This window comes from Squalius cephalus (assembly GCF_949319135.1).
Source record: "Squalius cephalus genome assembly, chromosome: 17".
NCBI classification, from domain to species: Eukaryota; Metazoa; Chordata; class Actinopteri; order Cypriniformes; family Leuciscidae; genus Squalius; species Squalius cephalus.
Window position 1 is genome coordinate 17,867,287 of NC_137138.1, and position 26,508 is coordinate 17,893,794.

The 26,508-nt window shown below is 36.3% G+C and overlaps 4 protein-coding genes across 6 annotated transcripts in view; 2 read left to right on the forward strand and 2 right to left on the reverse strand.

Annotated features, from left to right (window-relative positions):
* The window catches only part of sumf2 (sulfatase modifying factor 2), a 144,136-nt gene extending 129,416 nt beyond the window's left edge, over positions 1-14,720 (forward strand). Inside the window, exons 1-9 of one of the 3 annotated variants that reach the window (XM_079847388.1) lie at positions 10,590-10,815; positions 11,516-11,660; positions 11,794-11,908; positions 12,051-12,095; positions 13,068-13,218; positions 13,324-13,379; positions 13,485-13,569; positions 13,982-14,123; positions 14,291-14,720. In XM_079847388.1, coding sequence (XP_079703514.1) covers positions 10,755-10,815; positions 11,516-11,660; positions 11,794-11,908; positions 12,051-12,095; positions 13,068-13,218; positions 13,324-13,379; positions 13,485-13,569; positions 13,982-14,123; positions 14,291-14,381 — 891 coding nt within the window. In that variant the 5' untranslated portion in view covers positions 10,590-10,754 and the 3' untranslated portion in view covers positions 14,382-14,720. Of the gene's footprint in view, positions 1-10,589; positions 10,816-11,512; positions 11,661-11,793; positions 11,909-12,050; positions 12,096-13,067; positions 13,219-13,323; positions 13,380-13,484; positions 13,570-13,981; positions 14,124-14,290 lie in introns of those variants that run through there. The other 2 variants (XM_079847387.1, XM_079847389.1) reach the window with 2 other exon arrangements.
* tmem179bb (transmembrane protein 179Bb) lies at positions 2,540-10,063 on the reverse strand. The gene is made up of 5 exons (XM_079847394.1): positions 9,886-10,063; positions 9,021-9,217; positions 8,730-8,867; positions 8,463-8,541; positions 2,540-3,100 (listed from the first exon to the last, which is right to left on the reverse strand). Exons 1-5 carry the CDS (start codon positions 9,988-9,990, stop codon positions 2,945-2,947), a joined length of 675 nt encoding a protein of 224 aa, XP_079703520.1. The 5' UTR covers positions 9,991-10,063; the 3' UTR covers positions 2,540-2,944.
* On the reverse strand, positions 14,218-18,747 carry phkg1b (phosphorylase kinase, gamma 1b (muscle)). Its single transcript, XM_079847384.1, has 10 exons — positions 18,517-18,747; positions 18,194-18,315; positions 17,869-18,047; positions 17,590-17,644; positions 16,973-17,038; positions 16,152-16,315; positions 15,973-16,063; positions 15,451-15,604; positions 15,207-15,332; positions 14,218-15,127 (listed from the first exon to the last, which is right to left on the reverse strand). Exons 2-10 carry the CDS (start codon positions 18,274-18,276, stop codon positions 14,861-14,863), a joined length of 1,185 nt encoding a protein of 394 aa, XP_079703510.1. The 5' UTR covers positions 18,277-18,315; positions 18,517-18,747; the 3' UTR covers positions 14,218-14,860.
* A 950-nt stretch (positions 18,748-19,697) lies between these two features.
* Positions 19,698-26,407, forward strand: bicdl2l (bicaudal-D-related protein 2-like). The gene is made up of 6 exons (XM_079847386.1): positions 19,698-20,213; positions 22,966-23,088; positions 23,293-23,451; positions 24,140-24,213; positions 24,716-24,836; positions 25,410-26,407. Exons 1-6 carry the CDS (start codon positions 19,851-19,853, stop codon positions 25,677-25,679), a joined length of 1,110 nt encoding a protein of 369 aa, XP_079703512.1. The 5' UTR covers positions 19,698-19,850; the 3' UTR covers positions 25,680-26,407.
* The last annotated feature ends 101 nt before the right edge of the window (positions 26,408-26,508 follow it).

Here is a 26,508-nt window from a genome sequence, read left to right on the forward strand (position 1 = left end):
AGCAGCAGTTTCCCACAATGCAGCTGACAAATAATAGAGGAAGTAAGAGAGAGCTAAAGGAGAGTGTCTGTGTGGTGGATATTAAAGGACACAATCCAGACCTGGTAAGTCAAACAACAAATATTCCAACATTTCCTTAATTGAGGAGAATGACATTACTCAGTTAATTCAGACCTTATAAATGCTTGATTCAGTAAAAAAGAATTGCTACACACTGGAATTGAGTGTTAGGCATCCATTTCCAATTACCATGCCATTCCACTGCCTTTGCTAGCTATAAAAAATACGTTTTTTTTTGTTTAATTTCATTGCTGAATATGTTCTTTTTTACTCTTAAGAGAAGTCAAGTAACAGTGCAGGCGCTCAGATAAGCTTTTCACTAAGCAGCTTGTTACCTCCCTTGAGCCTGATGATTCAGACTAGTTCTGCCATCAGAGATTTAGGTCACAGAGACACAGAGCATGTTGTCCTAGTGACAGTGATGAGAACCAACTTTTCAAATACCTGTTTACTTATAGATCATTAGGACAGCATGCATTTGAATCTGTCTAATAATTGTCAGAACCAAATCCATGTATTATTAATCTGCCACACTTTTTACTTTAGGAGTAGGCCTATTTTTCAGTGTAGATAGGCTACGTCTCCAAATCTATATAGAAGTGTATATTGAACAGCTCATTGAACATGTTGACCTTTTGTTTTGTGTGACCAAAGTTGTCACAACAGAACCCATCAATAAACTATTTTAAACTGTAAAACATTTATAAAACACAAAATAATTAATGACAAAGCCTCTTTTTTTGCTGTGTAATACTGTATACATTTCTAACATCTAAAACATGTGACAACTTGCCCCAACCTGCGTTCGTCTAATATAGGCCATCTTTGTCCTGAGAAGAGTTCAACCTTTAGCTTAAAGGGATAGTTCTCCCCAAAAAAATTAAATAATTTACTCACCCTCAAGTTGTTCCAAACCTGTACGAGTTTCTTTCTTCTGTTAAACACAAAATATGGTATTTTAAAGAATGTTGCAACCAGACAGTTGACAGTGGCCATTGACTTCCATAGGAGAAAAAACAACAAAATACTATGTAAGTCATTATACCGTCAACTGTCTGGTTAACAACAACTTGAGGACGAGTAAACAATGACAGAATTACATTTTTCGGTGAACTATTCCATTAAATCTAGCTTCATTATATTGTTGACCCTTTTCTGTATGTTTTGTGTTCACTTGTTTACCCAAACGGCCATGGCACAAATATGATGGCCTATTCACAAAAATAATGTTATTCACTCACAACAAATATATAAATGTTATAATTAAAGAGGGATTTGAAATAGTTAATATTAATATTGCTTGATCATTTTTTTTCTCACTTCACAATCCAACTGGACTTGGCGTGGAGTGAAGCAGCTGTGAAGTGAAGAACAACAGGATGTCGAAGGAGGAGCACGCGGAGGGTTTGCTCTCATTGGCCGTTGAGCTGCACGCGCAGTGTCAGGAGGAGAGCGCGCAGATGGCCGCCCTAGCCGAGCAGCTGAGAGAGGAGAGCCAGAGTATCCGGGGCCAAAGCGAGGCGCTTCAACAGGACATGGCTGAGATGAGCAAAGCGCTGGAAGCTCTGATGGACACTAAGGTGGCGTTTGAAGCCAAAGAGAGGCAGGCTCGCAAATTAAGCAAACAGCTCTGAAACACGGCTGGAAAATAGCTTGTCCAGCCATTCAAATTTAATGTAATTTAAAATGACGTAGGCTAATAAATAGGCTAGTGTTTTTCTTCTAGTATAATCCCGAGACGAAAACAATCGCTCGACAGATGTGTGAGTTTGAGGTGGAATTGTTTGCTAGACTAGCTGATAGGGGGAGTGTTCGCATAGCCTACCTTAGAAAATCGTCACGACACGAGTTCTCCAATTTTGTGATGCTGGTGGGGCAGAAATGACACTCTTCGACTTTAAATGTCTACCATTTCTTTTAATCTTCTAAACACCCCACAGCAGACATTTGTAAAGAATCAGTATTATTACACTGAGCACAAATTAATCATTCATTACAATTTTCAATTTTGCAAGACACTGCCATAAATACGGATACAGATCCCCTTCACATCTTCACATTTTGCTCTTATTTTAAGATGTCAAATGTTACCTGTCAGAATGGTACTGTCAGTGTTGAATGACTGTATGATATACACAGTAGTTCTATATAGCCTAGATATTAGGCTAGTCAACATTTGAAGTGGATCAAAACCTTTCATCAAAGTTAAGTATATAATATAATAATAAGTATATAATAATTATATATATATATATATATATATATATATATATATATATATGTATGTATGTATATATATATATATATATATGTATATATATATATATTATTATTATTATTATTATTATTGACTGTTCAAGGCAAGCGATTTCATACATAGCCGTGCTACTTTTATATCTCTCATAGCACTCAGCACTGCACTCAATTTCAACATAATTTCAACTCAAATTAAAATTTAATTTAATTTATTTATTTATTTGCTAAATATCCATGTAGTAAACAGGATAAAATCCCTTTAGGGTATAGAAGAGACCCCTTGTTCGTTTTGAGGATTACTTTCCTGATTATTTTGCAACAATGGGATTTCTGATTAGGCTACTTTATTTTGCAATAATGGTTGATTGACTTGTCTTATATCCATCATGTCCAATTACATGTTCTTAGACTATTGTCTATTGGCTCTCTGGACATATCTTTAAACTTTGTGTCTATTATTGTAGCTACCACATCAAAGTACTATTTATGTGAATAATTAAATACAAATTCAAGTGTTGCCACAAAAATATGAAGTATTTTGTTACTGCTTGTGCTCCCACATAACTGAATGTACCAAACTCTGCATGATACTTCATGATTAGCTCATGTGATGATGGTCTCTGGTGATTTATCTTGGTTGGGATGGGCGGTGGAGGAAGGGCTCCGTCTCAGCACGGCTCCACTCATCATTACCCCAAACCTTCAACCTTGAGGTCTGGCGTCTCTGTATGGCCACCACAGCCGTTATCAACACCCAGAAGAAGAAGCTTACCCACATTGACCTCTGTGGAGGAGAGACACAGAAGGGGGTGGTGCTCAATAAACAGAAGAGATTTATTTCTACTGTATGTGATACAAATAAAAGCTGATTTTGTGTGAATGAAGAAACACTAAGGTTCACTAAGCATGTACAGTGACACCTATTGGTGTGGATGCAGCATCATGTACAGCTCTGGAAAAAATTAAGAGACCATGGCAAAATTAGCAGTTCCACTAGATATAGTATTTAAATGTATGTGTTTGAGTAAAATGAACATTTTTGTTTTATTCTATAAACTAATGACATTTCTTTCAAATTTCAAGTAAAAACATTGTCATTTAGAGCATGTATTTGCAGAAAATTACAACTGGTCATAATAACAAAAAAGATGCATGTTTTCAGCATTGTCCTCCAGGAAAACCAATCCTTAAGAGTTGGGAAACATTGTTAGAGCAAGTTTTTTTTCAGGATAACCTTGTACGTGGCTTGAGTCACGCATCCTTCACAAAGACGGATTGACAAAGCCATCAAACAAAGGCGAGCTTCTTGAATTTTTGCACCTGGAGTGGCAAAAAGTCACCAAACATCAATGTGAAAGACTGGTAGAGAGCATGATGCATGAAAGCTGTGATTGGAAATCAGGGTTATTCCACCAAATATAGATTTCTGATCTTAAGTTAAAACATTGGTATTGTGTTGTTTAAAAATATTAACTTTTGGAATATTATTTTCTTTGCATTATTCAAGGTCTGAAAACTTCATTTTTGTTATTTTGACCAGTTGTCATTTTCTACAAATACTTGAAATTTGGAAGAAATGTCGTCAGTAGCTTATAAAATAAAACAAAATGTTAATTTTACCCAAACAACACTTTAAATAGTAAATCCTGAGAAACTGCTACTTTTGCAGTGGTCTCTTCATTTTTTCGCTTACAGAGGCCAATGCAGAAACACCCTATTCACAGGTGTATTTGTCACCAATAATTAAATTATTTTGCAACTGAAAGTGTTCGATAATCGGGGTTAACAAGATCAGAGGTGGAAAAAGTACACAACTTCCTTGCTTGAGTGAAAGTACAGATACTACTAGTCAAATATTACTCCGTTACAAGTAAAAGTTGTAAAGACCGATTTTTACTTAAGTAAAAGTATGAGTACTTGTTTTTAAAAGTACGTATCAAAAGTAAAAAGTAAATGTCAATGCATTGTTTTATTATTGTTGCATTGTTGTATGTAATACTTACAGTACCTTGCCTCTGAATCTTGCCTACCCTCATATCAATATCAAATTTATTTCTAGAACACAGTTCCAGTAGTGGGATTGAATGTGAGATTGAATAAGTGCACTCAATAACGTCCACAATGGTTTCGGAAATTCGGAAACCCAAATGGCTGTTCCCTCAAATAGTGCCCTATTTAAAGTTTTTGGGCTTTTAGCATGAATATGTTAGCCTTACTGTTATCTATAAGCTAGTGTGCTCCAAAACAATGACAAAATTCGCATTTAGAAGACCAAACCCAACGTTGAAAATGAAAATCAGGTTGGTGTCAGAATCCAACGCCAGATTGACATTAATCTCCAACTTTGGACAGACGTTGTATTGTGGTTGAAAATGAAAATCGGGTTGACGTCAGAAACCAACATCAGTCGGGTTTATGGAGGTAGATTTGTGTCTTTATTATTCAATCAAAAAAAAGGTTGCTTCAATCAAAAAATATATTTTCAATCAAAAAAACCCGTTTCAATCAAAGAAAAAAAGTGTTTGAATGCAAAAATATATTTGAGACTCAAAAAAATGCATTTGAACACTATTTTTTTTTGCTTGAAAATGTTTTTTTTGATAGAAGTGAAGGTTTTTTTGTTTGAAGCAACTTTTTTGATTGAAGTATTGTTGTTTTGTGTTTGGGCCATATTATGGGTAGGACATTTGTGTCTTTATAATTCAATCAAAAAAGAAGTTGCTTCAAACAAACAAAACATATTTTCAATAAAAAAATCACTTCAATCAAAAAATAAACCTTTTCAATCATAGAAAAAATGTTTTTGAATGCAAAAAAATATTTGAGATTCAAAAAATTGCACTTGAACACTTTTTTTTTGATTGAAAATGTTTTCTTTGATTGAAGTAATCTTTTTTGTGTTTGGACCATGTTATGGGTAGGACATTTGTGTCTTAATTATTCAATCCCAAAAAAGTTGCTTCAATCAAAAAAAAAACATTTTCAATCAAAAAAAAATAATTTCAATCAAAGAAAAAACTGTTTAAATGCAAAAAAAAAAAAAATCATTTGAAGTGTTTTTTTTTTATTGAACTTTCTTTTTTTTTGAATGAAGTGAAAAAAGTTTTGAAGTCGTTTTTTTTTTAAATCATTTTGACACAAACGTACCGCAGTGGGGGCGGGTGCTTCCCCATTGGTCAGACATGCTTGAGTGACAAGTGTCTACACCAACGACGTCTTTCTGACAAGCAAGTCATGGTCGCCACTCGCCAGCGAGCCAGGAAGCAGTGGTGGAGTTGTTGGTAAGTAGATAAAACCGTATTAAAATGATTGGTGTCACGTTATTAGCCTACTCTGTTTGATATTTCGATTAAACATACAGCTTGCTAACTTAGCTCACGTTGACTAATTTGTGTGATGGTGTTAGATATCTGACGCCTCATATTGTCAGGCAGGCTAGCAGGGTGCGCTAACGGCTAATTGAATTGTTTATTTCACTTAAGTAACGTTACAGAGGCTTGCTATGTGCTTGTGCTATATTGTGTTATAATACGTAACGTCATTAGTGGTCAAACAACAGTCCACAGGCCAACTGTTGCCCACAGCGCTGCCTGTTTAGCAGCAACAGGTCATGCAGAGCCTGAGTCTATCTTCTCACACAGCCCACAGGATTACAGCTATTTGACCGTCCCGCTCTCTCTCTCGCTCACGGGTAGTGGTCTCCCCACCATCACAGTCAAATGCTCGCAGACACAGAGGCAGATGCTGTTATTTTGAGAGCGGGGCTTACATATGCCGTCCCGTACGGAAAATAATGTTGCATACCACCGGTAACATGAATATATATTCCGTTGCTCGGTGCGCAAACTAGCTGTGTCAGGCATTATTTATAAGTAGCCTAATGTCCTGCACAACTCCACATGGAAAACTGGCAGTTCAATGAAGTGATGCTTATTGTCTGACATAGTGTACAAGTAGTTACTAGCTTAAAGTATTGTGCCAATAATGATCCTTCTGGTAAATTTGGCATTCAGTTGAGACACAAAAGCTCTTAGTTTAATGAAAATCTTTGGAAAAGAAGACAAGATGGTTTGTTTAATTAGTATTCATTTATTTATATTTCTAATATCATATAGTATTGTCCTGTCAACCCATTACAAGTCTTGCCTTATTCAGTGTTGATTTATTGACATGTTTATGTAAGATGTTTTATTAGAAGGTGTGTGAGTGAAAGTTGTCTGAAGTTGTATTTTTCTATTTTATTGCAATGCTGATTGATAATGTAGGACTCTGGTCCTGGCTTGGCCTAAGTTTTGGTGTCTCTAGGTGCTGTGCTCTGTAGGCATGACACATTAATTTCTTTATGTGATACTTTATTTTTTGCATCAAATTATTTGAAGTATTGATAAGCAGTATTGATATCGATACAGGTATTGCTGCACTCTCAATTATAACTGCTCAATAGTGTCGTATGGTTACTTTTATTATACAAGCCATCAATTTTGATGGCTTGTTAGTGTAACCGTTAAGCATAATGGCATTAATGCTATATTTATATATATATATATATATAAAAATATATATATTCATGTTACCGGTGGTATGCAACATTATTTTCCGTACGGGACGGCATATGTAAGCCCCGCTCTCAAAATAACAGCATCTGCCTCTGTGTCTGCGAGCATTTGACTGTGATGGTGGGGAGACCACTACCCGTGAGCGAGAGAGAGAGCGGGACGGTCAAATAGCTGTAATCCTGTGGGCTGTGTGAGAAGATAGACTCAGGCTCTGCATGACCTGTTGCTGCTAAACAGGCAGCGCTGTGGGCAACAGTTGGCCTGTGGACTGTTGTTTGACCACTAATGACGTTACGTATTATAACACAATATAGCACAAGCACATAGCAAGCCTCTGTAACGTTACTTAAGTGAAATAAACAATTCAATTAGCCGTTAGCGCACCCTGCTAGCCTGCCTGACAATATGAGGCGTCAGATATCTAACACCATCACACAAATTAGTCAACGTGAGCTAAGTTAGCAAGCTGTATGTTTAATCGAAATATCAAACAGAGTAGGCTAATAACGTGACACCAATCATTTTAATACGGTTTTATCTACTTACCAACAACTCCACCACTGCTTCCTGGCTCGCTGGCGAGTGGCGACCATGACTTGCTTGTCAGAAAGACGTCGTTGGTGTAGACACTTGTCACTCAAGCATGTCTGACCAATGGGGAAGCACCCGCCCCCACTGCGGTACGTTTGTGTCAAAATGATTTAAAAAAAAAACGACTTCAAAACTTTTTTCACTTCATTCAAAAAAAAAGAAAGTTCAATAAAAAAAAAACACTTCAAATGATTTTTTTTTTTTTTGCATTTAAACAGTTTTTTCTTTGATTGAAATTATTTTTTTTTGATTGAAAATGTTTTTTTTTTGATTGAAGCAACTTTTTTGGGATTGAATAATTAAGACACAAATGTCCTACCCATAACATGGTCCAAACACAAAAAAGATTACTTCAATCAAAGAAAACATTTTCAATCAAAAAAAAAGTGTTCAAGTGCAATTTTTTGAATCTCAAATATTTTTTTGCATTCAAAAACATTTTTTCTATGATTGAAAAGGTTTATTTTTTGATTGAAGTGATTTTTTTATTGAAAATATGTTTTGTTTGTTTGAAGCAACTTCTTTTTTGATTGAATTATAAAGACACAAATGTCCTACCCATAATATGGCCCAAACACAAAACAACAATACTTCAATCAAAAAAGTTGCTTCAAACAAAAAAACCTTCACTTCTATCAAAAAAAACATTTTCAAGCAAAAAAAAATAGTGTTCAAATGCATTTTTTTGAGTCTCAAATATATTTTTGCATTCAAACACTTTTTTTCTTTGATTGAAACGGGTTTTTTTGATTGAAAATATATTTTTTGATTGAAGCAACCTTTTTTTTGATTGAATAATAAAGACACAAATCTACCTCCATACGGGTTCTGACGTCAATCCGAATTTCATTTCCAACCAAAATCATCCCCTGACTGACGTTACTACTTTCTACTCAAGAACCTTGACAGAATTGAAGCTCTTTTTGACAAGTCATGTGCTCTCAACATAGCAACCACCATGAGGGTGATAACCTTATGAAAAATAACCAAAGTACTAACCTCAGTACTGTACAGTCCTGCGTAGAACTGATTTCCAGTGTATGGATGAGCCCATGTCTTATTCTGTGCATCTTCACAACTAAAACAAAAACATATTTCCACCAGTGCACATCGAAATATAATTTTTCCATCATTGTGTCCCTTTAGGGGCTATATAGCAACCATATCAGGTGAGAACTATGAAGCACTGTGGAGTATATGGTTCTTAAAAGGTGTAACAAAAGTCACACACACAGAGTAATGTGGAAAGAAGAAAGTTGAAATCACCTGGTAATGGAAGGAACATTGTGAAGGACAGAGAAACACAGGCTGTCCCGACCAATCTTGAGAATACATCCTGACACCAAGAGAAAAAACAGAAGTAGGCCACAGACTCCCAGAGACACGTTGAGAGAAACAGTCCCCCTGCGTATGCGTGCAAACATTTCCAGACACAAGAAGGTAAAAACAACAATGTTAATTTGACTGTTGAATCCTACCTGCATGAATAAAAGAAAGTGGAATGTGAAACAAACATCTAAAAGAAATAGGAAAAATCTGAAGGTCAGCAGAATTCACCTTCTCACATCCTCATCCACACAGCTGACATAGATCCAGTAAAGAATAAGGGAAAAGCAGTAAATAGCCATGCACACGGCGATGGCTGACACAAAATAGCAGAGAGAAGGAGAACTGGAGCCTTCCATGGTCAGAGCCTGGCCAGATGTGTTATAATGAACACTTCCATAGAGGATGCACCGTCCATCAAAGTGGCCCTATAAAGACAAACAATAAAAATCATCCACATTTGCACATGCTAAATATAAGGAAACACAGTAGCAAGCGACATCAAGGAGTCTCTTTCACAAACTATGTACAAGATTTGTATCTCTGTGCCACACATTTATAAGGAAAGTGCTGTGATAACAGCTTTTGTCCCTTATCATATGACTCTAATAAGCCATAATAGGGTGCGAGAGGTGGCTGATTACATGGTGATAGCTCAGAGAGTCTGACCTGGGATCATCAACATTGAATATTATATATTTTATTGCACATATAATTGACATATATTTCAAAATAATTATGGATACTAATAGATGCAGCCTATTGGCATTTATTTAAAAATGTATTCATCTTCCCAAAATAGCAAGAAAATAGTGGCCACTTCAATAAACATTCCAACATGCTCAATGATCATGCATTATGTTACAGTACATTTTAACATCGGACTGAATGGTGTATAACAAAAGCATACAAATAAATATGCATGCAAAACTTTAGCCATGATCATTTTAATACTTAAAACTCTGAACTCCAGGACACCAACTTATAGTAAATCACATTTCCCCACAGACCTTTAGTTTTCTTAATCATTTTATACTTTCATTGTCCACAACTTAGCAATGATCAGACATTCATTTAGATGATAAATTGGTGTTACCTGAGTGAGTGTCATCCAGGCGGCAGCTATCACCCCACAGATGAAAGAACCAGCGTAAAGGACAAGCTCCAAAACTAGCAGCCAGGGTAGTCCCATCATGAACATCTCTCACGGTCACTGTCTCACGGAGTCCAGCAGTCGAATGCCTCATTCATGCGCTCTTCAAACTGCTGTGGCTAAAGCATGTCCTGTGCTCACAACAATGTTGCTTTTCACAATGATTCTTGACAATTGGGTCAGACAATTTCACAGCATTGCTATGAGGTAACACAAGACTGCATTCAAGTCAAGCTCAGACAAAACATTCAGCCAGCCTGAAGCATATGGTCATGAATCAACATTTACTCACAAAACACCTAATTTTAAGATATTATGATTATCAGATATATCAATATCTGCTTAGGATGTCAAGTTTAAGCTGACACTTTTTACTTAAATTGTCCATAGGTGAGGAGAAATGAGTATTTCAAGCATGAGAATTTGCATCTCCATTTCTGTGACCCTCATACTAATGATACTATAGTAGGCCTACTTTGTTGATTATTAGAGTGAAAAGAAGGTTACTTATATTAATAATAGCTGAGCAATAAGTGTGACAAGACTGTGACAAAAACTGAAATCAGTGATAACAATGGAGAGGGAAATACAGTGCGACTCGACACGTCTTTCTCCAAACCAATAGGTGGCGATAAACACTTTTCAACGAGATTCAGTGACAGTCAGCAGAGTGAAACCGAATGACTGAACCTCAGTGTCGTTGTTGACCACATTATTCATGATTTAAGAAGAACTCTAGTGTGCTTATTGTGTTTTTAGTTTGATAAATCAGACCCTGGACTGAATCTGCCCATCACGTGCCTTTATTTATCATGATGATCTTTTTGGAGACCTTATATCTCGTATTATTGTGCACTATGTCCAGTGCAGCAGGTAGGAGGAAGCCCCAAAATCAGCTTTTTTATTACTCTGCTTACAAACTTTATACTAACATAATTTATTGTTACTACGTTAAATCTGTGACGTGGTATTACCCATCACTGTCATAAAAAATAAGTAGTTTTAATTGCTGACATTTTATGTATCCAATGACACAAAATTACAACTTGATGCTCAAGCTCAATAAAGGTATTCTGTCATATATATTTTTTATTTTCACGCATCATGTCTCACATTTCATCTCCAGCTCTGCACTGACTGTCATTTTGATTAAAAAGTACAAACTTTAGAAGAAATAAAAAAACTGTTGGTTGTAATGACAACAACACAAATGAGGGGTGTAATTTATGTTCATACTTCATAATATATATGTACACACACACACACACATACATTTTTACAATATCTACTGAAATAGTAAAGTAGGTAATAATAATTTAATAAGTGTACAATAAAACAAAATCAATACATAAAAGACATTTAAGTAGCAAAATAAATAAAAAAACATGGTGAAAAGTTTCCAATATGGTTTTGCTGTGACTTTCATTTAACAAAAAAAGAAAACAGTTAAAATATATTGTGACATAAAGGTTCTTATAGTTGAAACATTCATCTGTGATATTTCAGTGAAAATCGAGTGGACCGAGCATCTGCTGTAAGTAGACACTTGTTTAAGATTGAATTGTTTTAGCAGACGATGAGATGGTGTTTATTCCTGGCGGAACAATGATGATGGGAACCAGTGCCGCTGATGGGAGAGATGGGGAATCACCGACACGAGCTGTGACTCTCCAGCCGTTTCAGATGGACAAATATCCTGTCACTAACTCTGACTTCAGGTACTTGTCATTGAAGATATTGGCTCAAAACCTAGTGAGCAGCCTTTTTTAGGAAAGCACCATATTATGACCAAATATACTCTGCTTGTGTGTCTATTTACTGGCCTGCTATAATCACTTCCGTTTATTCCAGGGAATTCGTCAGATTGCATAAATATAAAACAGAGGCTGAAACGTTTGGTTGGAGTTTTGTGTTCCAGGATTTTGTCTCAGATGAACTGAAAAGTAAGGTTACTCAGAAAATTGAGGTATGAACCCACAGCAGGAGTGGAACATTTTTCAAAGTGTTTAAATGGGAATTTCCTTTCCATTTCCTAAACACTGTCTTTTGTACTATATTTTCTCTTTTACCCTCTATTCTCTTAAAATGACCCCATTCCTCTTTCCTAGTCTGCGCCTTGGTGGTTACCAGTCGAGAAAGTGTTCTGGAGACAGGTGACAGTTAACATTCTATATGCATGTAATTCACAAGACTTTTGAAATACTTTGATTAATTAAAAAAATTATAAACAACTTCAATTAGTGGTCGACCTGTATGGATTAATATATTTTTTTTTTTCATTGTTATTGATTGATTGATAAATACAAATAATAATTTATTCATTTGTAAATAAAAATGTAAAAAAGGATAAAGAAATGAACTTTTTTTTTGAGTTTTTCAAAATAATCAATCAGCATAAATGGTAATGAATAAATGGAGCATTAACAATATACAATGTTAAAAAATAAAAAATAAGTGAATGAGTGAAAATAAAAGAAAAAACAATTACAATATCATCATGTGAGCATTTCAGGACACATAGTAGACTTATAACAATATAAACATATATCCAATCTTTTCCAGAAGTATAGTTTCTTTAATCAGGATTATCCAGTCCTTAATAAGTTCTGGTTCAGTACCAACCCATTTATTCTTAATTCATTTCCTCCCTAACATCAGTAAGGTTTTAAAGACATCTGAGTATTCCAAAAGGGAGGAGGGCAGTACACCCAGCAAGCACATGATTGGGGAGGCTGTAACCTTCTGTTACATATTATAGATATTAGATAGTTTATCACAAACACCATTCCAAAAATAAGCAACCAAAGGGGATTCCCAGAGACAATGAAAGAATGTTCCGATACTGTTGTTGCATTTAAGACATTGGGGAGATGATATAGTAAAAGTAGTATTTATTCAGCTATATTTTATTTGCAGACATATACTGTAAGTTCTATGTACGATATTAAATTGCATTTCTTTGAGATATTCAAGCGTAGTTTGATAATATCTTCACAGACATTTTCCTCAATGTCACATTTTATAAAGATAAATGTATTACATGATTTAAAAATGTATTTATTGTTTATTAATGAATTAATTTAGACTTTATGAATGTCTGAGGTCTCTGGTTTTAATGTGTGCAGCCAGCAGGACCAGGCTCTGGTATCAAGGGCAGACTGGAATCCCCTGTGGTGCAGGTCAGCTGGAATGATGCCCAAGCCTACTGTCAGTGGAAGAAGAAAAGGCTGCCAACTGAGGAAGAGTGGGAAATGGCTGCGCGTGGGGGTCTAGAAGGCAAGCCAAAAAAGCCTTGTGCCTGCTGTCTTATTCTTATTCTTATTCTTGTCATGCATCATTTTATGTACCGCAACCTTCATAGCCAGCACATGTGTATTTCAGGCAGGACATACCCATGGGGCAACAAGTTTTTGATGAACCGGACTAACCTCTGGCAGGTCAGTTGAGGGATTTTCTTGTCCATTTCCTAAAGGAGAAGTGTATATTTTGTAAGTTCTGAAGTCCTTAGCCTGTTGGTAAATTGCAAACTCTTTTTACAAAAGGGCCTGTTTCCGGATGGGGACACCAGAGAAGACGGCTATCATGGTGTAGCTCCTGTAACTGCCTATCCTCCACAGAATAACTATGGTAGGCTACGACACATGGCACATGAGCTTTTACACTTTCTGGTGCGTCACATATTATCATTAACAAGCTACCTAGGAAAAAATGTTTAAAGGTTTGGGGTTGGTACATATTTTTAAATCTCACCAACAGTTATGCTGCTTAAAATGTTTGTGGAAACTGTGATACATTTATTAGATTTTTTTCAGGATTCTTTGATGAATAAAAAGTTCAGAAGAACAGCATTTATTTGAAATAGAAATCTTTTATATCATTATAAATGTCTTTATTGTCACTTTTGATCAGTTTAATGCATCCTGGCAGAAAAAAGTATAAATTTCTTAAAAAAAAAAAAAAAAATTCCTACTTTTGAACTGTATTGTAATTCTCTAACTATTGTTCTGAATTTTGAGAATAATATCCCACCTTTTGCCAGGACTATATGACATGCTGGGTAATGTCTGGGAGTGGACCTCGTCAAATTTTCCTGGTGCTCAGACCATGTACGTCCTGCGTGGAGCATCCTGGATTGACACTGCCGATGGCTCAGCCAATCACAGAGCTCGTGTCACCACTAGGTCAGTCATTACTCAAAGTCAGCTTTTATTAGACTTTTATTAGTGCTCCTTGTAACACTTCCAGTTGATACCAAGCAGGTCCATCAACAATTGCTAAAGTTTTTGTCCAAAGCAATTTATTGAGAATATGATGAACAAAATGTGTATTTTTATGTTCTCACATGCAGGATGGGAAACACACCAGATTCAGCCTCTGATAACCTGGGCTTCCGCTGTGCAATGAGCTCAAATGCAAAACAGAAAAGGACTGAGCTTTAAGGGCCAAATGTTCAAGACTAGTTGATGCCAGTGGTGCATTATGGGATTGATACTACATTTCTCCCGTGGAGACATAAACTTCTGTAATTCAGTGTTATATCTGCTTTTTTCCCCACAATATACTGTGAAATTAAAATCTTAACCTATCTTATAGGTATCTTACATTCTTATATCTTATTAAAATCTAACCTATCTTGTTTTCTAATCATTAAAACCATTTAGATATACAATTTAAACCATGTAATTGAATTGAAATGCAGTTGTATTAAATGATACCATACATTTTTATTGGTTTGACTTTTTTAGCATTTAAAAGAAAATAAAAGGCCTCCAGAAGATAATTTACTTGTTTCCTTTTCACTGTGTAAATAAGAGGGTCTGATATGCTGTCATAGCAATAGATGTCTATTTTTGGACCGTTATCAACATGGTCTTGAGGTAAATTGTGGTATCTAGTAGTAACTGGAGATGATGAACCCTCACCAAGTCCTGTGTGCCACATCCATCTCCTCAGCTGCAATAGAGAGCAGAATGACTTTTGGAGTGTTCTCAAATAAAGCTGCTCTGTTCTGAGTTTGCCCTTTCTTCACCCAGTGGCCGTAGATCTTAAAGGCACACGCGTCAATCATTTTGCGTAGAGGTTTGATGGCGTACGGGTCGCTGCAGATCACTTCCTTGGTCACAGGTTTGGCACGACGGTAGTTGCAGTAGATGCGCATGGCGGCAAGTACGGTCATAGAAATAACCTGCAATGTGTAGGGTGACAATGAAAACCTCAAAGTCATTGCTTTTTAAGAAGAATCATCTAGAACATTTGCTCTTTACCTTGAACTTCCTGTAAGGGCTGAAATGCCGAACTTCTGCGGCCCTGTACTGTTGGAAGAAGGGGTGATTGAGGGCTTCTGTAGCTGTATAGCGAAGTTGCGGGTCCACAACTAATAATCTGGAAATCTACTGGGAAGAAAACAAGTTGACTTTTTTTCTCCATGCAATTTTGCACAAGTTCTTTCAAAACTGGTTGTCAGCAAGACAAACGGGACCACAACGAATTAAAACAAGCAACACACACCAAGTCTTTGACAGTGTCTGAGCGGTCATCCCACTCCGGAGAGCTGAATTCATATTTCCCAGCAAGAATCATTCGAAGCATCAGCATTTGTTTCCTGTGCCAGAACGGTGGAGATCCAGCCAGAAGAGTGTACAAGATCACGCCAGTGCTCCATCTACACAAGAGAAGACAGAAGAAGGTTATGTAAGAATCAATTCATTTTCTTCTGCTTCACTGTCACTGCCAGGAAGTTCATGTGTTTAAGCGTGGTTTATGCACACCAGTGTTGTCAACTAAAACTAAGTGTTCTAAAGCATTTTTGTTAATTAAAAAAGCTGAAAAATATACAAATATTACATGAAAAAATGTAAAATGTTGGCGAAGGTCTAATGAAGGTCTTATGGGCTTGGAACGACATGAGAGTGAGTGATTAATGAAATAAATTAAATTTTTGGGTGAACTAACCCCTTAAAAAGAATTAATACTAATAGTATGTAAATAATACTAAAATATCACTGATGCATACTTATTTTATGTGCTTACAGGTCAACAGCAGTCCCATAGCCAGCGTGTTTGGGATCCATGGAGCACTCAATGATTTCTGGAGCCAAGTAACCTGGTGTTCCACAAACCTCTATAGGGGTGAAACAGAGGCAGGTGCTTCTAAACTACAATATCTGCAATCCGAATGCTTATATTTAAAGGTGTTCATAAGAACTCACCATTCAGTCTTTGTCCATGCTCAATCTGGATCGAGAAACCGAAGTCAGTGAGTTTGATATTCACATCATCATCTAACAGAATGTTTTCAGGTTTCAGGTCACGATGGACGATATTGTGGGAATGAAGATACTCAACCACCTCCAGAAGAGCTCGCATGATCTTTCTATAAGAGTGAGAGAAGAGAAAACTGAGTGCCAATAATCAAGATCGTATCTCTAAGGATAATACAACAGCTACAGTGGATTAAAGTTGTAATATACATTTCCGTTCAAAAGTGCTCAACAAGGCTGCATTTATTTGATCAAAAATACAGTTAATTATTATCACAATTTAAAATATAAAATTATATTTTAAAGTGTATTTTATTCATGTGATGGCAAAGCTAAATTCTTTCTAAACAGTCTTACATCATTACAATCTTCAGTGTCACATGATCCTTCAGAAGTTATTCTAATATGCTGATTTGCTGCTCAAGAAACATTATTATTTCCAATGTTGAAAACAGTTGTGCTGCTTAATATTTTTTAAGAAGGAACAGCATGTTTTTGTAACATTATAAATATCTTTACTGTCACTTTTGATCAAATGAATGCATCTTTGCTGAATAAAAGTATACATTTTTCTAAAACATTAAACTTTCGAATGGTAGTGTATATAAAAACACTACATTCATAAGTGTGACATAACTAACTTTAAACCCATCAAGATGCACTGTTGTTGTTGGCAACATCTTAAAGCATTTGATTATATAATCTCCTTTTTAGCATAGGATTTATTTGTTTAAATACAATCCACAATTGGATTATTCAAGGGAGCTGACCGTGTCTCTTTCTCACTTAGGGTGACTTTGTCTGTGAGGTAATCGAAGAGTTCTCCTCTCTTCATCCTGTTAAAACAACATTCATCTTTAAACATCAACAAAATAATGTCAAGGCCTATAAAATGATGAAAGAAAAGAAAAACTAACTGCATCTGTTCAAAATATAAGTGTCTGGACAAAGGAAGGAATTAGGGGTGATATTGTGCACATGCTTGTTTTGAGAGTCGGGCGTTTGGCACAAACAGTCTCGTCTTGGCAATGAGTTTGTTGTGAGCTCTTAGAATAGGCAGTGTCCTATCTGTATTCAGCAGTGTCAACCAACAGATAATCTCCACAGGGAACATTTAGAAATCTGAATAGGGAGCAAACTTGTAAATAACACAACAATTAATATGCTGCCATTTTCTGCTGTAAACCTGTGCAGAAATTGCAACCAAAATTCTATAGTTTTGTGGGTGTTTGCTATGACATTTCAAAAAGTTTGCTAGGTTTGTTTCATACTGGCTCAAGTCTATAATATTTCAGTCCCTAGATATAGCTTGGGTCTCTATATAAGGGTGTGTGACCGCTAACAACAGTGAGACACGGACATGAGAGATGGTGTGTGCCATACTTACAGATCAAATACCAAAAAGAAGAAGGCCTTTGATTCAAAGCAATCCTTCAGTTGAACTATGGGGGAAAAAAGACATCCTATTTTTTGTTGTTGTTGTTGTTGTTCTTGCAGAACCAAAATAGCCTTACAATTTTCAATTTTGTAACTGAAAAAAAAGTAATAAATTAAAAGATATATGATTTTCTGTTTTATAGCACCATTATATTAGGTTATATTTGGTAGTATATGTATTGTAAAAGTATCTGAGGGATCAAGAGGAACTTCCACTGGACAGTCATACTTATGTTTTTTTGTCCAGACACTTTTCGGAGAATGTCGATCTCTTTCACAGTGGCCTGCTGGATTTCTAGTATTTCTTGAGGTGTCATTTTGTCTGATGGTGTGATGTCTATGATTTTTACTGCATATTCCTGGGAAGTCCGTTTGTCCACACATCGGCGAACCACACTGCTCACACCTCTAGGAGAAAATACATAAATTCAGGACTGATATGTAGGCTAATTATAATTATATTTAAGGTAAGAATTTCATTGTTATTGTTACTATTTTATATGCTTATGCCTCTTGTTCCAGACACAAACTTCATCAAAATTAGTGACACCTACCTTCCTAAGATCTCCTTTGGTTCATATTTGTCATAAAATTCCTGACCACCAACCCATTCAGGGTTTTCCTCCTCTTTTGTCATTCTGATGATTCAGAAATCCAGTACTTCAAATGCTTTGTCCTTTAAATGTTGATCACACACACAAACACATTAATCCATGTTTAACTTTGTCAAGGGTCAAATTGTTTGAGTGTGTATTTCATAACAATTTGTAATCAAAATTTATTTTATTTTATTATTTTTTCATAATTCGTAATGAGTTTGTGTTATTTTAGAAAGCAAAACAGCACATTCTATTCTTGAATGGCTGAGTTCACTCACCTAATAGCGGTTCGCCCTTCAGTGTTTATGGCGCGAGTTGCAGCTCTTTCTTTTGCTCGTACATACTTCTGAATCTCTCCGTTACAGCACCACCAAAAACAAAATACTTTACACAACCTTGATAGTGCACCAGCTCTCTGTCCATAAGCGTTGGCTATAAATTAGCGATGTCAGTTTCGTTAATGAATCGTTCTTCTGAGTCAGATCATTTCAATGAATCAGTCGAACCGGTTCTCAGTCTGAACATTTCTTTGGCCAATCGTAGCTCCCAACGGATTCAGTCAGATCCAGATACATACATCCCTATCCCAGAAGAAATGGATAGAAGTTGTTTAAACGGTTCTGTTCAAAGGTTAGTCTATAGTTTTAGTTTTATTCCTATTTTTTTTTCTAATTTTAAAGTGTTTTGAAATGTTACATAGAACGACTACATGGATTATTACTCTCCCAGACGCTAATAACGTAACAAGTGCTTAAAATTTCTGACTTATGTTCTGTTCACGGATTTGAATATCTTTACATTTTTAATATTATACCTTTTTAATAGATTATAAAATTGCATTGCAATGTTAGATTTGACAGAATATTTGACTGTTTTTGGAAATAGCTCAGAGCGGATCCAGCAGTAAACAATTAGCCTAAACAAATCAAAGTTCTAATTTTTATTTGCTGAATCAGGGAAACAATAGGTCTACATCGAATTACAACCTTTATTAATAATGAAAAACCGCTATTATATTGAGGTAGGCCTACTTTACAGGGAATATTACGTAAAAGAATCACTGAATCGTTTTTTTGGTGTGGTTCGATTCAAACTATTCAAAAGAACCGATTCGGGGAAACGAGTCGGAGTTCCCATATAGGCTTTATAAATAGACCAGCTGTTATTTGAGTAAGGGTGAGGGCATAGCCAAACGGAACAGCTTGTGCCCATTTGTTTACTTTAGACAGATCTGATCATGTTAACAACATTACATTTAGCCTTTATAATATGCACGCAATTTCTTTCTCTCGCTCTCACATTTCTCTTAAGGAGACTTAATGATATGATAGCCTAAGTGTGTTGATCAAAGCTTAACATAATCAAGGGGTGTTATTATTCTTCCACAGACGTGCCTGAACACGCACAAGCATCTCGTCATGTTTATATTAATCTGCGTAAAGGTTACGAAATCCTCTGTGATGTCGAACCCGGTGAGGATTGTTGACGCACACGTGACATTTCTGAGCGTCAAAAAGCAGGAAAAACTGGTTTGAAGGCATTCTCTCTCGGTTTCAGTCGTCTCTCCCATAATAAGAACATGCTGCTTAGCTTTGTTCGCAATTAGAAGATAATGGAGACCTATACGAGAGGTTCTCAAGTAACTTTACGCACAATCAAGGACCTCATGGAATCTCCTCTCACCACTGAGGAAGTGCACAAACGATTAACTGACGAAAAGGATTCGATTTCAAGTCACGACAGTAAAATGGACAGAGAGTCTAACAGCTCACCACTGTCCACACTGGATGAATTACAAGAACCGCTGGCAGTGGATGGCAACAGCGATGATACAGTTGAGACAGATCAAACTGAGCATTCTGACCCGGACGGGGCCCCAAAGGCCCCTCGGTCATACATAGATGAAGTGTTACCGGATCTGCTCCGGAGTGGAAGCCCACTTCGCAGACGAGTGTCCAGCCCGGTGTCTGCCACGGTGAGTCATGCTTATTATGAGTAGGCTACAGTGATTCACAATCAGTGAACATAATACGGAACAAAAGGGAATCTGAGCAACAATTGTGATTTCTGTTCCGTATGTTATTCTAAAGAAAAGGGGATTTTAATAGCTTTACATATATTTTTATTGTATCTCTTTAATTATTATTTCCTAAATTTAAAGCGTTAAAAAAATTATATTTGACAGAATTATCCCTTACCCAAAGTCTATAAATGCTTAAGAGGTTTTTGATTTCTCTAATTTTTTATTTTTTTAATAACAGCGTTACAATTTCATAGTATATCTCTTTAATTACCCCCCCCCACCGCCTCCTCCTCATTTTAAAGTGTTTTGAGATGTTAAATTTGAAACAATTTGACAGTTTGGATTATCCTCACCCAGACTCTATATTAGAAATACAAAACTTACTTTCTTCATTCATGCTGTGTAGCCTGTAATTCTTCATTTTTTTCCCATAACAAATCACTGTTTTCAAATCAGCTTTCACTACACTGCAAAAATGATATGATCAATAATTTATGACAACATGTTTTTACATTGCTTAAACTTTTTTTAAAAAAATAAGTTTTACTAGATTCAACTAGTTTTAAAATCAATTTAATATAATTTAAGTTGAAATGACTTAAACATCTAAGTTGATTATACTTAAACATTTTAAGGCAGCAACTTTTTTTTTTTTTTACAGTATAGCTTAATGTAAAGCATTAAATACTTGTTTTTATTTGGTTATTATGATATAAAAAAACAAAGTATTAGACATAGGAGCACATATCTGCCAGGGCAGCAGAATAACAGATTAAAATCATCAGAAGTTTTATTCATTTTGAGATATTGTAAATGTTATAATTGAAGAAGCAAACAAACAACAAAAGGACAAGATCAAAGAGAGGACCAAGGGCCTATACCGTGAAGCCGGTTTAGGTGGCTAGCCAGATATGTTTGTCAACCCTGGGTTTTAGGCACCATGAAAGTGGTTTGGCTTTTAGCAGTGTTCATCGCCATAGTAATTTACGCTCCACTAACCTGGTCCGGGGCAGGTTGTTTTCCAGGTTAGAGGCTGCAAACCGAACATGGACCAATCAGCTGTGAGCAAAGTGACACATGTTTGATGCGATAAAGTCACTCCCCCTGTTTCTACTCCAAATTAAAGACCACTACATAGCAAATGATTTTTAAAGACAAAATCGTCTCGCTTTTAGTAACGCTTATTTAGAATAATAATTTAGTATGATTTAGATATTATTTATTTAATTATTAATTGATCACACATGTACAATTTTAGCTTATCAATTGTTGTTACGCACAGTTTAAAGGAATAAATATATAAAAGTTAATATAAATATGCTTTCGAATCAATAGATAAAGCTATACAATGACTACATGTGAGCTTAAATGTTCAATTCTCTCCATACCTTTATCAACTGTATAAACTAACTTCACAACTTTTACTTGCACTGATATAGCAAGACTTTTTCTTTTAGTTGTTGTGTTTCATAGATAGCTATTTTCTTCTTGGTGTGTAAATTTGTTTAAATTCTTAATAGTAATATTCTGCAGAAGAGAGAAGTGAATCGCGCTGCTTCTCTCGCGAGAAATGATTCGCAGTTTCACTCTTTCCCAGCATGTGATTGGCTGTCCGCTTCTGATGTCACACCTAAACTCCTAAACTCAGGATCAAAACCTGAGTTGACAGAGACAGTTGACGATCAGCATCATGGTACCAACAAAGCCTGGTTGGACTGGTTTGGTTTTGTCAATTCAAAACTAATCCTGCAACCCTGAGTTTGTTCAACTACCATCATGGTACGGGCCCCAAATGCCCAATCATTGTTTAAGTAAGGGATAATGCCCGACGAGGTGTCCATTAACAGAAATTAATGGACGACGCGGAGGCGTGACGGTTTCGCATCGGACGGTTGCTTCCGCGAACTCCATTAATTTCTGTTAATGGACACCTCGAAGGGCATTATCCCGCTTATACCATGGTCACTTACGAAAGAAAGAAATATTTAATCAATTAATAATACTTTAATGTGTTTTAGAGTAAAAATCGTGAGGGTTTTTATTTATTAAGTCGAGCGCACTATTTAATATCTCCCGTATACAGGCGTTGCCAAGCAACGTGGCCACAGCGCAGAACGCCTAGTTTCCTAGGTGTACATTATCACTTTTTAACTTACACCCTCCAGCCAATCAGAATCGAGTATTCACCCAGACCATGGTATAACAAATATTAATCCACTTTTCCTTTATTCAACCAAATTTGACTCTTCAGAGCTAATAATGAACAAAAGTGTCTTTATTTACAGGCAAACCCATGTCCAGGACAAACTGTCAGTGGAATGTTGATTTCACATGCTGCATTATTAATGTTTTCCTAATGATGCGTATTTAACTAAAAACAAATCCATTTTTGAAACACCAAAACTATATTTAGACGTTTAGTGGAAAAAATTTTCAGCAGTCAAATCACTACATGGTCATCTCAGATTCGGTTCTGAATGTTTCCTGCTAGTTTCACCGGAATGGCAAGATTCCATTTGTCTCATTCTTCTGAAAATCCAGAATAGCAAGGTTATAAAGGAGACAAGAACATAATGTGATTATGCTTGCAGATGTGTCAGTCTGATATCATTCTGAGTGGATTTACACATGCACACAAGTGTAGCTGTATGAACAAAAGAAGCATGAATGTTGTGCTCATTCAATGCTCTCTCTATGGCTACAGCTGAAACAAGTGAAAAGGGAGGTGGCATTATCTCGCCAGCGCAGTCTGAGGCTCAAGGCTCAGGTGGATAAACTGGAACAACAAAATGAAAGCGGCCCTGGCTGGAGTGAAAACAGACAGCGGGTGAGTCTGCATGCTTTTAAATGAACTTTCTGTCTCATAGGCCTTGCCCTTACCTTTTTCTTCTCAACTTTGTCATGCCACAATTGTAAATATTCTTTGACGACACCCTCATATAAGTGATGGCAGCTTCTAACAGACTGGATTATGATTTAATTAATGCAATCAGGGTTTGTCATAATTGCATCTGTTTTTGCGGTGTGTCAGGTGGCAGAGGAGGTTCAGTCTGTTGTAAAGCTGCTACTTCCTCTGACAGACTTGGAAGCAGCTGAAGTCAATCAGCCGTCCCAGGCCAACACTTTAGACACCGCATTGCTTCAGCTGAAGAAGGTGGCCCGTAGTCTCGCCCTTAACCACAACCCTCAGGTGAGCTTTAGCCACGCCCATCAGCTCATATGTGGCACGCCTCTTTTTTGAATTTGCATATTGCTACATTGTAAGGCCCTTGGTAACCATTCCATTCACATGCTCCTTAAATTTAAGAACAATTGCAAAAATCTTTTAAGTGCCCATATTATTCTCGTTTACATGTTTGTCATTTCATTTTTGGGGTCTGCTAGAATACATTCACATGATTTAAAGTTCCAAAAAATGTATTTTTCTTATACTCTACATTGATGCAGCACCTCTTTTCACCTTCTACCTGAAACGCTCTGTTCCTGTCTTTTTAAAGTCTGCCTTTCCAAAAAAGTCTTCTCTGATTGGTCAGCTGCTACAGTCTGTTGTTGATCTGTCAGCCACATAGAGTGTGTGCCAGAAATGTAATGCAGCAATATAGCGAAATCACTTACCCAACTGTTTATTGAGTAGCCGGCATTTTGACAGAGCTAAGTCACAGAAATGATGGCAGGACTACAAATGCCAAAGAGAGTTGGAGAGATTAACTTCCTTTGGACTTTGTGCTTTGTAACTTTGTTCTATGTGGACTTTGTGCTTTGTAACTTTGCAGATCGTTTTCATGCACGCAACAGCTATATTACACACTAATGGAAAGGTATAATTAAAAAAAAAGCATAATATGTGCAATTTAAAACCAGTCTACTACCATTGACAGGGAAAGGAGAGGTCTGGGGAAGATGCTGCCATTTTACAGCAAGCTCTATGGGACAGAGATGAAGCCATTGCAAAGTGAGTTCTGTTGATCACTTGACTAATTTTTGACTTTTTTCATGAAAATATCATCAGAAATACATCAGAAATATCTGATGACAATTATATATATACTGTATATATAATCATGAAACTCTAGATGGCACTGGCTAGGTCCTTAACTCAAACTGCTTGCAATCATCATTCTCTATAGGGCACAGCTGATTGGTTCCTGCTGTATCAGTAGCCAATGAGTTCGCTGCTCAACTTTCATATACTTGGTCAGCATTTGCTGTAGCAATTAGAAATCCTCCACCTTCCCCAGCTCCACCTGTAATTGATGTATGCTATATTGTACAGCAACAGCATGTCTTGCTCACAGCAGTGTGTCGTGTATGTATTGGCAGTAGCAAGTTTCGTACTTGCTCTACAGCAGCAGCGTAGCAGTTTTATTCTTCCAAGACCAAATATCACACCCATTACCATGCCAAACACTCTTTTTCTGTCATGACATCTGTGTTTTTTTCTTTTTTAAATGCAGAAAACAAGCAATGGAGACTGAGCTATTGAGAAGCAAGAACGAAATGATGACACTAAACAACCAACTTCTGGAAGCAGTTCAGAGTCGACTAGAACTGACCGTAGAGCTGGAGGCCTGGAAAGTATGTTTAAACAGACTCAGATGCCAATTAATTACTGATAAAAATTCTAATTGCTAAAAAGTTTGCTACTTTTGCTTTTTAACGAAAGCAAAAATAAGAAAGAATAAAAAAGGAAGTAAATATCTATATAAATTAAAAAAATATATATATTATTACTTGTGATTTTTTTCATATTTTATTTGTATCTGGTGTAGTTAATTTCAAAGTGGTAACAATCAAACATGTTTACCTCAACAGACAAGGTGAATTTTAGTTGTTGAAACATTATAGAGTCATTATCATTTTAATAGGCTTAACTGAGTAAAAAAACTATGTTGTCCTAAAAATACATATTTCAATATTAATATAATCTAACACTGTATATGATTGATGTTATTTAATGTAATCAAGGGGTAAGTGTGATCTGTTGGGAGAACAGCTGCTAGGGCTTCATCTCTGCAGGACTGTTGGATCTGAATCCTGTTTTGCCATCTGGACTCTGTCTGCAAACCCATGAACACACTCATTGATGTGATTTGGCCATGTTGATCTTCCTCATGGATGTTCTTAAAACAGTTGTCATGTGTCTTACAGGATGACGTACAGACCATTCTTCATCACCAGCTCCTCAAACAGCAGCAGGAAGAACAGGCCCAGAAGAAGCCTAAAGGGTTCTCTGTTTTGCGGCGCTCAAATAAGCCCCTCCCTCAAAAACCTGATTATGCCACCCCCCAGTCACCTGCAGCGACTCAGAGATGGAAAGACAAGTTCAGACGCGGAAAAATCGCTACACAGGGACCTGTTGAGTCTCAGCCACAAATGAGCGACAAAGAGGACAATTTTCAAACGGTTTCTTTGGACTGACGAGGCCGTTTCAGTGACAATGTAACATACGGATGATGGGATGATGTCACATCTCATTGATTGTTCGCTGATTTAGATCATATTGCCACACCACAGTGAGATGACAATCTTAAGGATGTAAATAATATTATGAAGAATGTCACGACGCATTAAACTGGATGTGCTTTTCTCTGTAGAAGTGATGTTAACTGTTGTGACTGAGAATCTGAGAAGGTTTTGAATGACGTGATATCTGGTCTATTGTTAAGAAAAGGGAATAAAGGTGACAGAGAAACAGTAATACATAATTCAAGGCTGTTAACTTTATTAATTATTAATCCACATTGGGTTAAATTATGCTCAAAGTCCATTTTGTGGTGGTTTCTGATAGTGATCACTGTGCATTATTATATTCATTCTATAATTTTTGTGTAATCATTCAAATATAATATAAACATTTCTTATTATCAATGTTGAAAACATTTTGGTGTATACCTGAAATATTTTCATTTTTCTTCAAGGAATAGAAGGTTCAACAACATTTTTTAAAAATAGAAATCTTTTGTAACAAATGTTTTTTACTGCCACTTTTGATCAATTTAATACTGAATATTAATTTCTGACTGACCCCAAACGTTTGAACAGTAGAGTAAGTGACTCTTATCTGTTCTTGTTTGGTTGGTGCAATGCATTATTGTAAGTATTGTCTATTTATTAGTGTATAAACATCTTTATACTCTGTGCATACTACTAAGATCTGTTTTCACTGACTAAATAGGAAGTTTACCATCCTGCATGTAACCAACACACCTTACTTATATGCATGATGGTTGCTGCTGTGCATATCCAC

Excerpts from the sequence above, each read along its gene's own strand:
- tmem179bb (XM_079847394.1), bottom strand. The coding sequence starts at position 9,990 with ATGTTCATGATGGGACTACCCTGGCTGCTAGTTTTGGAGCTTGTCCTT. Across the intron at positions 9,218-9,885 it reads CCTGGATGACACTCACTCAG|GGCCACTTTGATGGACGGTG; the intron begins GTAACACCAATT and ends TTGTCTTTATAG. Across the intron at positions 8,868-9,020 it reads GTGGATGAGGATGTGAGAAG|GGGGACTGTTTCTCTCAACG; the intron begins GTGAATTCTGCT and ends ACGCATACGCAG.
- phkg1b (XM_079847384.1), bottom strand. The coding sequence starts at position 18,276 with ATGACAAAAGAGGAGGAAAACCCTGAATGGGTTGGTGGTCAGGAATTT. Across the intron at positions 16,316-16,972 it reads CTAAGTGAGAAAGAGACACG|AAAGATCATGCGAGCTCTTC; the intron begins GTCAGCTCCCTT and ends TCACTCTTATAG. Across the intron at positions 15,605-15,972 it reads TATGGGACTGCTGTTGACCT|ATGGAGCACTGGCGTGATCT; the intron begins GTAAGCACATAA and ends TCTCTTGTGTAG.
- bicdl2l (XM_079847386.1), top strand. The coding sequence starts at position 19,851 with ATGGAGACCTATACGAGAGGTTCTCAAGTAACTTTACGCACAATCAAG. Across the intron at positions 20,214-22,965 it reads CCAGCCCGGTGTCTGCCACG|CTGAAACAAGTGAAAAGGGA; the intron begins GTGAGTCATGCT and ends CTATGGCTACAG. Across the intron at positions 23,089-23,292 it reads GGAGTGAAAACAGACAGCGG|GTGGCAGAGGAGGTTCAGTC; the intron begins GTGAGTCTGCAT and ends GCGGTGTGTCAG.